This window comes from Podarcis tiliguerta (assembly GCF_965153285.1).
Source record: "Podarcis tiliguerta genome assembly, chromosome: 1".
In the NCBI taxonomy this organism is placed as follows: Eukaryota; Metazoa; Chordata; class Lepidosauria; order Squamata; family Lacertidae; genus Podarcis; species Podarcis tiliguerta.
This window is the reverse complement of record NC_139534.1, coordinates 78967188-78980995: the sequence shown is the minus strand read 5'-3', so window position 1 is coordinate 78980995 and position 13808 is coordinate 78967188. Positions and strand designations below refer to the sequence as shown.

The 13808-nt window shown below is 42.4% G+C and overlaps 1 protein-coding gene across 1 annotated transcript in view; it reads left to right on the top strand.

The window, feature by feature from the left end:
- The window catches only part of ABTB2 (ankyrin repeat and BTB domain containing 2), a 148065-nt gene extending 134495 nt beyond the window's left edge, over window positions 1–13570 (top strand). The window contains exons 11-17 of the mRNA XM_083428420.1: window positions 1946–2124; window positions 2909–3014; window positions 3119–3221; window positions 5059–5149; window positions 6294–6362; window positions 9602–9715; window positions 11462–13570. Of these exons, the coding sequence (XP_083284546.1) occupies window positions 1946–2124; window positions 2909–3014; window positions 3119–3221; window positions 5059–5149; window positions 6294–6362; window positions 9602–9715; window positions 11462–11659 (860 nt within the window). The 3' untranslated portion in view covers window positions 11660–13570. The remainder of the gene's footprint in view (window positions 1–1945; window positions 2125–2908; window positions 3015–3118; window positions 3222–5058; window positions 5150–6293; window positions 6363–9601; window positions 9716–11461) is intronic.
- Window positions 13571–13808: the final 238 nt, after the last annotated feature.

Sequence of the window (13808 nt, the reverse complement as noted above, 5' to 3'; positions counted from 1 at the left end):
AAAACTTTAATAAGTCAGCACCTGCCTGAAAGCTTACATTCTAAAAGGCAAGACAACAGAAGTAGTGGAGAGAGGAAATATTTGCATTTCTGTGTTTATCCATATTTTATTTATTAATTATAGTGTTTCTGAAGTAGAAAGAGGGCCCTCTTTACTGTTGGAGTAACACATGAGAATTGCAAAGTAACAGAACGTTGCCCTGTGATTTCTCAACTTTTAACATTTGTTTGCACATTCTAAAAGCAGAGCAAATAAATAAATACAGATCTCCAAGATTTTTTTAAATCGTTTCACATCTGTTCCTAATTTGATCCATGCCAAAGAACTCACTGTGTTTGTTGTAAACATCTAGTTGTAGCAATGTTCAGTTTTAGAAACAATGTATAGGACATGGGTAGGAAACCTAAGGTCCGTGGGCCTAATGCGGCCCAATCACCTTCTCAGTCCGGCCTGCGGACGGTCCGGGAATCAGAGTGTTTTTACATAAGTAGAATGTGTGCTTTTATTTAAAATGCATCTCTGGGTTATTTGTGGGGTATAGGAATTTGTGTGGTTTTTCCCCCCCAAATATAGTCCAGCCCCCTGCAAGGTCTGGTTGATAGTGGACCGGCCCCCTGCTGAAAAAGTTTGCTGACCCATGGCATAGGAAAAGTAATCTGGGAAAGCGGAATACCTGTTTGTATTGCATTGAATTAATATTGAAGTTCCAGCAACCTGTCTCAATTATGCGAAATATATAATTGCTGAATAATAAACTGAACTTCAATGATCACATAAACTTCTGGCAGTAAATAAATAAGGAAGCTGTTTTTGGCATTAACACAATCTTCCTGAAATCAGGGTTGTTCACAGTTTCTTAGCCACAGATCTATAAATTCTTACGTGCTATACAAAGTAAATACTTAAAACTTCAGGATAGCTCTATTCTTTAAGCTGAATTGCCATCTCCTCATAAGAGCTCATAGAAGCATGACTTGTCCTGTCAAAAACAATGCAATTCTTTTTCTGTATTGGAACTGAACACACCAGCTGAAGAATTCTGGGCTGACCAAAGGCAGAGAAAGGCCATGATTCTATAGTTAAAATAGTTGTGTATAATATGTCAATTTCTCACCCCTGTCTAACTAACCACATATGCCAAAATTTATTCTTCCATACAACTCTTAAAGTGGTGGGAGTCCTGGCTTGTTTTGCATTTAGTCATTATAATGACAAATAAAAAAGTGCAAGTGTGGTAATAGCCTTAAGCAGACTGGTTTCATAGAAACATAGAATTGTCGAGCTGGAAGGGACCGCAAGGGCCATCTAGTTCAACCCCCTGCAATGCAGGAATCTTTTGCCCAACATGGGGCTCAAACCCACAACACTGAGATTAAGAGTCTCACTGTGGTCTAAACTGAGCCTCTAGGGCTTGCCAATCAGAAGGTTGGCGGTTCGAATCCCCACAATGGGGTGAGCTCCCATTGCTTGGTCCCTACTCCTGACAACCTAGCAGTTCGAAAGCATGCCAAAAAGTGCAAGTAGATAAATAGGTACCGCTCCGGCAGGAAGGATTCGCCAGAAGCGGTTTAGTCATGCTGGCCACATGACCCGGAAAAACTGTCTGCGGACAAACGTCGGCTCCCTCGGCCAGAAAAGTGAGATGAGCGCCGCAATCCCAGAGTCATCCACTACTGGACTTAACTGTCAGGGGTCCTTTACCTTTATTAACTTCAGTGGGTCTGCTCTGAGTAGGACTAGTTTTATATACAACCCACTATGTCTATCATACAATGCAAGTAAATTCCCCAGAGACATCTGGTTAGAATATTGAGAAGAATCATTTGGTTTGATTCAGCCAAAAAAAGAAAATATGTATATTTTCTGCCTTTTCTTTTGCTGCCATCAATTCAGAGCTTTCTCCATGGTAAAATAATCATTTTTGCTTTCTAATGAATGGCCACAGGAATCCCATGGAAGCTCCACGTGTGGATTGAGTCACTCCAAACAACTTTTTATCAGTCTCGTTACTCAGTAGTGCAGAATCTTCTACGGGAATTCGTCACCATTAAAGAAGAAGACTACAATGAAGAGCTGGTTAATGATGGACTGCAGCTGATGTTTGAAATCCTCAGAACCAGCAAAGTAATCAGTTTCAAAACTATATTCAGATATGCATTGTTTGGCTCAAGAAAATCTTTGGCACCTTCCAAGGGCTCTGTAGTTTGCTTGGGCGGAATCAGTGATGTGTGAGGATCCCAGTTAATTCTGGAAGCAGGGGACAATACCATGCTGTGTTTACTTGAGCCTGATTAACACAATTTTGCCAGGGATCAAATGTAAAAGATCTCAACAAAGTCTCCATCTAAGCAGAGACCCTCCTTCTAATAGTAATTGAGATACCTGTAGTGAGTTTGCTCTAAAAGGATTTCGTTAAAACACACACACACCACACACACACACACACACACACACACACACACACACTATTTAGCTAAAATACTTTTATTCTGCCTTTCTGCCACATAGTTGCATACATGGAAATTTAAATGCATGTAATTTGCAAAGATCTAAATAGTTACACTGCATTATACAGAAGTAGGTAGACTCTTCAAAAGGATAATACAGGGCCTAGTCTTACTCCAGCTCAAGCAATTAACAACTAGTTGCAAAAATCACCCCTCCCAGCTGTGGAGTCACATGCCTATATACATCAAAAAAGACATCTAGCTCACATAGTGGGGTCCAGATTTGTAGAGAGATTCCAGTAAGAATGGATTTAAAATTAGCTCTGTTTGAACCTTACACTCCTTGTCCTTCATATTCCTCTATATACTGTAAGGGAGCAACAAGGAAAATAGGCAGCTTTTACCTGCCTGAGATTGGTCCTTACAGAGCTCTAATGATCTCCATTCGTTCTTATTCACAGAATGAGTCTATCAACCAGCAACTTGCCTCTATCTTTGCTCACTGCTATGGAAGCAGCCCCATCCCTGGCATTCCTGAAATCAGGAAGACACTTCCAGCACGCCTAGGTAAGATGGTCACCAGCCGAGATTTTGAGGGTATTGTTTTTGACTTTGTAGCTGTGAAGCCTTGCTAAACCATTTCCTCCTCCTCTTCTTCTTCTCCTTCACAGATCCTCACTTTTTAAATAACAAAGATATGTCCGATGTTACTTTTCTAGTGGAAGGAAAACTGTTTTATGCGCACAAAGTTCTTCTGGTGACTGCTTCAAACAGGTGAGATACTTAGGAAGTGGCACATGATACCTTTGCAGAGTCATTCCAAGATCAAGAAAGATGAATGGTTGAGTTGCTTACCCAAAGAAGTACCGTATTTTTTGCCCTATAGGACGCACTGGCCCATAGGACGCACCTAGATTTTTTGGGGGGGGGGGAATAAAGGGAAAAAAAATTATTTCCCCCCTCCAGGCGCGGGGCTGGGGCGGGGGAAGCCCGAGCTTCCCCCTCCCCCAGCCCCCAGAACGGGACCCAGAGCCATGCCGAAGCTGCGTGCAGCCTTGGCCTCACTCTGGGAGCTTGCGGGGCTGGAGGAGGGGGAAGCCCTCCGCCAGCCTTCTAACCAATTCGGGGGACAACGGGAAAGGCGCGCTGCACCTCTCCCGCTGTCCCCCGAGTTTGCGGGGCTGGCGACGGGGAGGAGCAGGCTTCTCGCCCCCCCCCCCGCCAGCCTTCTAACCAATTCAGGGGACAGTGGGAAAGGTGCGCTGCACCTCTCCCGCTGTCCCCTGAATTTGCAGGGCTGGCGATGGGGAGAAGCAGGCTCCCCCCCCCCTCCAGCCTTCTAACCAAGTCAGGCTTCTCCCCCCCTCCCCCAGTTTGTGGGGCTGGCGGTGGGGCTCTCCTGAAGCCTGGAGAGCGAGAGGGATCGGTGCGCACTGACCCCTCTCGCTCTCCAGGCTTCAGCGAAAGCCTGCATTCGCCCCATAGGACGCACACAGATTTCCCCTTCATTTTTGGAGGGGGAAAAGTGCGTCCTATAGGGCGAAAAATACGGTAATCCCTATTTTAGTTTTCCACAATGCCAAGCTGTCATTTCTTTGAATATGGATGCAAGGAAGCATTGCTGTCTTGGCAGCTGTATTCTCCTCCATACATGTTAGTCTGTGTATCTGTCACATCCGATCTACACATTCATGTGAACCATTCTTCAGCTTTTATTGATAACTTGAAATACTTAAGCTGTAGAAGGAGGATTAATGGATGGTTGCAGCTCAGAATGGCAGAGAGCAAGGCCAGAGGGAGGCTTTTCTTATTTCAAGGAGAACAGGACTAAACAGGATTAGATATGGTATGTAGCAGGCATGGGAAACCTACTGCCTGTGGGTCTCATTAGATCTAACATAGCTTCTGGTTTTAGCCACAAGACCATTTTCTCAACCAGAACCGGCTGCCCATTACCTGTTGTCAGGTGCAGGGCAAGTAAAGGTACTGATGAAAAGGAACAACCTCAGGAAGGTTAAACTGTGCTCCCGATTGTTTCTTGGAAAACATGCCCGGCATTCATCTCCTTTAAAATTTGACACCAAACCCAAGCCCCACTGGGATTGGTTTCACTTTGGAAGTTTAGATCAGGGCTCCAGAGGGGAGCCCATTCCTGCTGAAAGCAGGGCTTGCAGTCAGTGATGCAAATGCAACCCCCATTGGGACTATCTGTACTTGGATGCAGTCAGCTGATGGACAAGTATTTCACGTTTCACTTTCACCAGAGTTGGATAAGATCACATATTAGCCAAAACCAGGCTTTGAAGGACAAGGGGAAATAATGAGAGGCAGGAGGGTGCATGCAACCCCACAGTTTGTTCCCAGCCTGGCCTCATGTTAAATCTTAATCAGTCCTTTATAACTTTTTTTGTATACCAGGAGCTAGTCAAAAAAATGGTTCTACCTACATATTTTTAATTCTGCCTCTCACATAGATGTTTCTATCAGGAAAGAAGGTGTCATTGAAACTCCTAAAGCTATAGGCCCCTTTTTCACTTCACATATAGAAAAATAATCTAAGCAAACGCAGCTTGAAAGGCTCTTTCTGAAATATTTCCTCTTGCTTTCACAGGTTTAAGACACTGATGACCAATAAAACTGAACAAGACAGTCAAGGTAGCAAGACTGTAGAAATTAGTGATATGAAGTACAATATCTTCAAGGTATGTATTTAAGAATAATCTTTTTCAAATGCTAAAATTGAGTATGATTTAGAGGCATCATAGTCTTAAAAGTTTCAGGTTTAGGGGACCTGCCATTCAAAAGAATTAACAATTTTGGCTGAAGAAGCGGGTTTTGCTTATGTTCAAAAGAAGAAACCAATATAAATGAACTCTAAAATTCATTCATCAAACTGAGATCTATCCAAAATTCATTTGTCCAACCAAACGCTTTACTCCATCCCCGGTTACTTGTTGATGTGGGCAAAGTAGCTTGTGAATCAGAGATTGCTGAAATGCTCAGCAGCAGTTTTCATGTCATGGTGTCACTTTTTGCATTGGTGATGAACTGCTATTACTTTTGTCCATGAGAGCAAATGTATACCAGAGATAACTGGGACTTCTAGCACAGCTCAAACTGTACTTGTGTAAACAGTCACCAAAATCTGCTGGAAGTTACGCAGCATAATTTTTATGCCATGTTAAGCAAGTTAGGTCTGAATAGAGTCAGAGAATGTGCAGCCTTTGTGTTGAATCTGTTTAATGGTCAAAAGGGTAAAAGGATTGGAATAGTTAACTTTTACTCTCTTTTTCAAACATCTGCAAACCTTAATGTCCAGTCTGTCATGTAAAGGGAGAGTTGGCATTGACATATAAACAAAAATATACACCACTGAAATCCAGCACTCAGGAGTTCTTCCCACTTTCCAGATCTGTTTTTAAAGATCTACAGGAAAATGTGTTGAGGCTGGAAAACTGAAAGCCTAAAAGTAACATTCTGTGGAACTGACACAAGGATCCGTTTATTTGCACTCTTTCCTCAGCCATCAATCACTTATTTTTTGTGCTTTGGCTATATAGGAAAAATGCAATTGCAGCTCAGTTTGCAAAGTGGAGACATTCTGTATTTTAATCTCGAGCTGAGCTGTAATTGCTGTTTGCATCCAGACTTTGCTGGCTAGACCGGTCCATCGCCAGAGTTGAATAGTAAAGAGCTTACATGGAAATTAATATTGCATATTGCACTTGCTTTAATTTATAATCACTGAAAGTTTCTGTATTGGGAGCCAAGTTGCTGTGTGTCAGTTTCCCAAGGCAAACCTTTGAGTTCGTATTTCTCACTGCTTTGGCTGTGTTCCTGTTTCAGATGCTGATGCAATATTTATATTATGGAGGAACAGAATCTATGGAAATTCCTACTGCTGATATTTTAGAGGTGAGAGCATTTCTCCCAATCCCTTTCGGTCTATTGCAGTGGTTCTCAAAGGGTGTGGCAGGAGAGGATGGTAAGTGTGGCAGGAAGATTCAAGGACAATTACAGAAACATTTAAACATTTCAGTGTAGTATAGTATAGTATAGTTTCACAGATCCCCTCCCCCCCCCCCCCCCCCAGAATATGGATAGGTATCTTTTCAAAATGAGAGCAAGAGCATCAAGTGATTCTGAGGACAATCCTGGTTGCCATTTATCATTATATTTTGGGAATGATTCATGTTCTTATGTAGCTGCATTGTTTTATACTTTCTGGGTGTCCTATGATCGTGTTATAAAATAGTCGTGCTCTATGTTATAAATCAAGCACTTCTAGGAGTTGTTTCTTTATGTTTTCCAATGTATTTCTGATCAATAAGAAATTCGGTGTGGCGTGAGCAAATATTTATTCTGAAAGTGCGGCCCAGAGGAAAAAAAAGTTTGAGAACCACTGGTCTGTTGTCATCTTGTGCTGGTTCGGGATTATTTATTTATTTATATACCAATAAACCATAAGCACACTTCAAAGCAGTTTGCATTAAAAAGACACAATAAAAGCCTTCAGAAGTTAAAAAGAATTTACAAGGAAAAAGGTTAAAAACAAGCATTGTGGAAGGATGAACTCTTAATTCCTTGATTAGGACTGATGGAATAGAAATGTTCGTATCAGTAATATTGAGGACATGTATCTATACCACAAAATTTGTGCTTTGAGTTTAGAATGATATATTCTGAAACTAAAAGAGCACTTCCCTGTTTAGGGAAGCTTTTAATGTTTGACGGACTATTGTATTTTAATATTTTGTTGGAAGCCGCCCAGAGTGGCTGGGGAAGCCCAGCCAGATGGGCGGGGTATAAATAAAATAATAATAATAATAATAATAATAATAATAATAATAATAATAATAATAATAATGGGATGAGGAAAAGTGATACTCTGAGGACAGATAGTCCACTTTGTGGCTCAGTGACTGGAAATGGGGAGCCTGTAGACTAGTTGATCTGTGCATTTATGTAGAAAATTAATAGTACAAGGTTCAAGTTAGGTGGAAGTTCATTTTTGTCAATTTAACATACTGGGCCAGCTAGATTAAAATCTACAACCAGGTTGTTATAATTTACAAGCATGGCCAATCAGCAAGGATGATGGGAATTATAGTTCAGCATCCCCTGGAAGGCCAAAGGTTCCCCCCACACCCCGGGTTAGATGCTCCACGGTTTTGGAATCTGGGGAGCATTATGTCTGCTGTTTCTTTTTTTCAATATGTATTTGCCGCTTACCTCTTATCCTGATGTTTTAAGCTGTTATTTTTAAAGGCTAGTCCATGTTTCCACCTGTATCCTATTGCCCTGTTTGTGAGATTCATTGAAACAAAACACAGTTTAGAAGAGCATCCAGCAAATAAAGCGATGTGAAAACTCAAAATGTGATCAAATTGCATCACAGCATGAGTAGGGAGAGTTCATTATGGAAGAAAATGGCACAGACATGCCATGACACACTCGTGTTGCAGCTGGTCTAGACTAGTTTAGGATTGCTCCATGCTGCTTTATTCTGTATTGTTTTGCTTTGAGGTCAAGGCTGTTCACTTTTAACTTTTTCTACAGTACCAATCAGTGTACACAGAGCCTTAACGGAAAAATAATAACAGTGTGACAAAAATAGGCAGGAGATTGCAATTGGCAACAGGGAAACAAAAGAGAAAGCGGGGAGGAGAGAAAGCGGCAGCAACAGAGAAATTTGGGGTAAATGCAGCTTTACTTACTTAAAACCCTTTAAAGCTCAGGGGAGGATCAAGGACTAATGGCAAGGGTGAGATTTAAAGAAGGGATTTGAAGGAGATATAATACTACATGCACCTTTAGGAAGGGTGTATGGGATAATGGGTAGAGTCACAACAGAGTGCAATAGACCTTTGGGAGGCTGAGATTGGCTCGGTTTAAGGAGCAGAGATTGTGAGGGAAGCAAGCAATTGAGTTTTAAGAAGGAAGCTTCACACTGCCTAAGCGATGGGTGTGATAAATGAGTTTGAAGGCAGCATTATAGACTGAGAAACTACTCTATGATTGGGGGGGGAAAGAAAATGGCAGTCATCACAGACACAGGTGAATGGCCAGAGCATAGCAGAATTTAAGCTGACCAGACCGAGAGAAGTTGGAGGGCTTTGGGGGAGAAGTGACACAGCTGTGTAACCAACGCAAAGGAGAGGGAGGTCTTAGAGATAAAGCCAAGGCTGCCTACGTGGTCAGGAGGAAAGGTTGCTGAGAGATATGGATAGTAATCAAGGAGAATTAGCCCTGGCAGGAAAGATAAGCAGTTCAGCCTGATACACATGGAATTTGAAACAGCGATTAGACATTCAGGTTATTGGACAGGGAGATGGAGGGGGAGAGGTGTGGGGTATACAATTCTAGTTCCCTATAACTTTGGAGGGCTTAAACCTGATCCAGCCATTCAGATACACACATAGTACAGTACTCCACATAACTGGACCGCCTCATAATATGTGTGGGGATTATTTGTTGAGTGGGCTCCTCCGTGAAAATTTCCAATACTTAAAATAAATGGCTAAATTCTGGATTTTACTGCTGTGCAGCACATAGCCGAGCAATTGTTTTTTAAGTGTTCCTCCTATAGAAAGCTCTGTAAACAGTAAAACTAGTACATTCATGGAGAGAGCTGAACTAAACTTCTTAATGCCCTGCTTTCCTACATGCATTGCATTTTGTTTTGTTTTGTTTTATTTTGTATTGTTTTGTGAGGGAATACACCTTCAGTCTAAAGTGGGACAGCCATAGTACGCTACCAAAACACTCTTACATCTTACTCTGTGTTATCTGTGGACTTAATGTCCATATTGGATTAACTAGCACATCTCCCTGACATTTCTCTCTCTCTAATAGACAAGAGAAATTATGACAGGGGCATTTTCAGGCAAGTTAACCCTCCTGCAATTCAAAGGAGCATTCTACCATCTGTAGAACTGAACATTTTGATTAAGGCTTTGGGAGATGCTTCCTGACCCATTAATGCTGTAGCTCAAGAATAAGGAAAAGCGCCAATTACACAGTTCAGTTTTGCAAGGAAGTTGGAAGGCTGTGCAAAAACAAAACAAGTTTCGGTTTTGCTTCCTTGATGTGCACAGCTTCCCTTGTCAATCACCCGTTGTCATCTTCAGTGACTTCTCTTTCATCCTCACTAGCTGCTCTCCGCTGCCAGCCTATTCCAGTTGGACGGCCTCCAGAGACACTGTGAAATACTTTGCGCCCAAACCATCAGCACCGAAAGCTGCGTCAACATCTATAAATATGCCAAGGTAAAGGACAAGTCCTCTTCCGTTCAGCTTCAATAAGACTTGCAAGTGTTTTCAGGGGCTGTGAACGTAAGAATAGCCCTGCTTGATCAGAGCAAGGAGTAATCTAGTTTTGATCCTTGTTTCAATCAGTGGCTGGCCAGCTTTGCTTTTGGAGAAGTCCAGAAGGACACAAAGGACACAGTTCACCACTTCTTGCTTGTCCACAACAAGCAAGTATGCTGTATTTGAATTATGTCGACTGAGCAATCCCAGACGAGATGCTCCTCTGCATAGAAGAACATTAAGGGGTGGTATTTGATTAAATAATACAATGAGCGAAATGACTTCCCACTTGTGCCCACTCCACTCACCATGTCCACCCCCCATCTGTTTCTCTAGAGCAGATTTGGGGGTGGCATGGGGTATACACAGAGGAAGGAGAGAAGGGAAGTCCCATTGCACAAGCAGAGGAGTTGTTGCATTGGCTCAGTTATTTAGCTGAATGCCACCCACGGAAAACTGGGGTGTCAGTGACATCATGCCATGGAGAAAGTTTCTAGCAGTCCATCTTCTAAGCTCCCATTTGCAGTGTGAAGTGGTGCAGCTAAGGCATAGACTTGCCACTTTGCTGCTCAGAGAAAAGGAGAGAAAAAGCAGTGGTGTTGTGATGATGCACACGTTATCAGCAGCAGCAAATAGTCTTAGCAAGTTAGAGTCAACTAACTGTTAGGTCTTGTTCATAAATCCTACATTGGTCTATCTTTCTGTGGCAGGATTCCTATCCCACAAGCAGCTCCATGGCTTGTAGATGCTCAGCAGATGTTTTTGATCAGCACTGCATCTTCCTTCTAGGGAAAGTGTCACTTGTTTAATTTCTGCCCAGCACCCCATTATTAAAAGCACCGGAATCATGTTAAGAAGCAGGCAGTAACTCCAGCATGAACCAGGGTATGATGCAGGTGTTGCATCAGGGTGACACAAGTGACTAGGCCTGGTATATCCAACACCACAACCATTTTTCAAATATTTATGGCTTCTTCGTTGGAACTTTCACTTCTATGAACTGGGAAGAAGGTGGTCCATATTATATTTTTAAGGATGCTGTGGAAGGGAAACACCAGAAACAGACTCCCTCAACATACATACTTTTTATCAAGACATATAATCAGAACGTTTTTCTACCAATGAGGTGGCAGCCCAGTAGATTATAAATAATCAGGGGCTGGAACCATCTTTCCCAACACAGCAGCAGGGTACCTTAGAGTAGCTCTTGTGTGTTTTATTAAACGTCCACTTTTTCTAAGGCTCATCGTATATGCACAGAATTTCTTTGACTGCTAATACCATGTGCCATCTGGTACTGCTCATTATGCTGTCATGGGGTGCCACATGGATTGCACCCTCACATAACAAAACAGGTATCATCTTGGCTATTTCATTGACCAGCTGCTCTTTTCCTTTAAGAGTTACTTGACTTTGGCTCAACAAGCAGCAGGAGATCACAAAGGGATTAGAAAGAGGGAGACTTTTACCCTCTTTAAAATATCCCAGTAGAACTGCCCCCCCCCCAAACACACACACACAGGGGACAGAAAATATTCGTTAACCCCGGGATTAATATCCTCTTAACCATTTGCTGTCAGCATTTAAGCCTCCCCATATACTGAAGCTGTCTGAGTGGGTGGGGGAGAGAGAGGCGATAATTGACAGCTGCATAAAAAATCCCACTTATCCACCAGTCTGACATGATGCTCTTCTGTTTTTCAGATCCACAGTGCCCAGGAACTAGTCTGTTTCTGCGAGGGCTTCTTCCTCAAACACATGAGTGCCTTGTTGGACCAGGAGCCTTTCAAACAGCTCATCTACGGCAGGAACAGTAAAGTTCAGGGTCTGGATCCCCTGCAGGACTTGCAGTCCACACTGGCCAGCAGACTTCATTCCATTTACATCACCTCAAGGGTGTGATTGCCAAGAGGAACTACAGTGACCCTGTCTGGATAAGCTGGGATGCTCAAAGCACTTGCTCATCTAACTGCACTAGGACGGGATTTTGGCTCAAATTTGCTGGCTTCCCTCGCCGGCAACTGGATTGCTGAAAGTTCCCAGTACAAAAGACCTGACCATTCACTGTGCAGCTGAGATTTATAGGCACGGACACCCAAAGCAAATACTCCAGTCTAGCTCAGGAAACCTTGCTTGCTGGATTAGAAGCTGCAAGTATAAACCATTCAGGCAGGAAAACATGCAGTCTGTTGCGTTTTTGTGAAGGAGATGCACATTCTGAAGTATGTTGGAATGTACATTCTCCACCACATTTAGTTGCACGTCAACAGCTTGTTTGGGTGTGACAAAACTGAATCGGTACCTTAATGCTTTGATCTGTACTGAAAATTAGATGGCAGGGTTGGGAAGTCGCTAACTGGGAACAAAACTCCTCCCTAACACCCAGGGCTTTTTTCAGCTGGAACTCACTGGAACTCAGTTCCAACACCTCTCAGGTGGGTGCCATTACCATTCTAAAAGAACGAGGGAGGAGTTCATGGTGAGTTCTGGCACCCCTTTTTCTAGAAAAAAATAGCACTGCTAACACCCAACACTTTTGTCAAGGGTTGCTTCCACCTTTGCATTCTCTACTGGATGAACATTTAGGGTGGAATATTTAAAAAACTGGGACATCATGCCATCTATGCAAAGCGCTCACTGTTTGGGGAGAGATTTGCAAGTGAACGATGCTTCTTCTGTGAAGGGCGTATTGTTAATAGACTAAAGGAGGAAAAGGATAGAGGGGAGCTGTATAGGAGCAAGGGGGAGAGAGATGTGTTGCAAATGTATTTGTAGAGCGTGGATGGGGAACCTGTGGCTCTCCAGGTCTTACTGGCCTCAAACTCCCATCAGCCCCAGCCAGCATGGCCAGTTTTGAGGGATGATGGAAGTTGCAGTCCCACAGTATCCAGATGGCCACAGGCTCCCCACCCCTGTTGTAGTGTTTCAGGGAAGTTACTAGAAGTGTAATAGAAATGTGGGACTGCTTGGTGTGAATATATGTTTTAGAGGCAAGAGAAGTTTTTCTCCACAATCATATCTAGGTTTTTTTCGACCCTGTAAACTGCCCTCCTCACGCGCTGAAGCATTTTCGTTTTAACATGTCATTGGGAGGTTGGGAGAGCATTCAATACAAAACTAAGCATCTTTGTAAATGATTATTTCATCAGTTTTGAGGATGATAAAGGTCAAAGCGCTTCAGCATATTATGGCTGAGAAAATTAACTGAGATAGAAACCTTTTCTCAGGCATCAAGCCTACTTTCTTGCATCTCTCACTCACCACTGAACCATTTGTCTCTCTCTACTTCATCTTTCTGCATAATACACCAACATCACACAGTACTGAAATGTCATTGCTGCCAAGGTAAAAGAATTCAGCCCTTCAAAAAGCCAGGAGGAACTTCATGAGTTGCACATATTGTAAGTGGGCCAGGAATAGGGAGAGGATCAGAATGCTAAAAGTTAAAAATTGCTCAGTGCAAACAGGCTCTTGCACAGTGGCTGTCCGAGGCAGTTGTTAAACTAGGTGGTAAGAGTATACACCCTTCAATCAATCACTTTTAGAAATTTGGACCAGAAATGAACCCACAAATTCACATTTCCCTCCCTGACCCCAGAAATGACAGAAAAGGTCAAGCTTGTTTGGGAATATCCCCAAAAGTTGTAATTCTGGAAAATAATTTTGAAAAAGCTGTTTCAGCTATCTGTACAAAAAAAATATTATAGATTCTGTTGCATTGCTGTAATGTTGTCTGCTACATTAACTGTACATTAATGTCACTTATGTAAATGTACCATATTTTATTAACAACATAACTTTTGTTAAACTTTACAGATGTATATGCTCAGTTATTTTAAGGCGGCTAGGGAACGCATTGTGATGAAAAGGAAGAGATAAAAACAAGAGTGCCTTATGATAAACTATGCATGAGATGGGCTCTGCATACACAAACACACTCAGGAAAATAGATTTTCTTCCAAATTCTGTGCTCAGCTAGGACTGGGCGAATGGCATGCAGGTAGTCTTATTTCAACAGCTAAACAGTTTCTTTGATACTACTGCCTTCTTA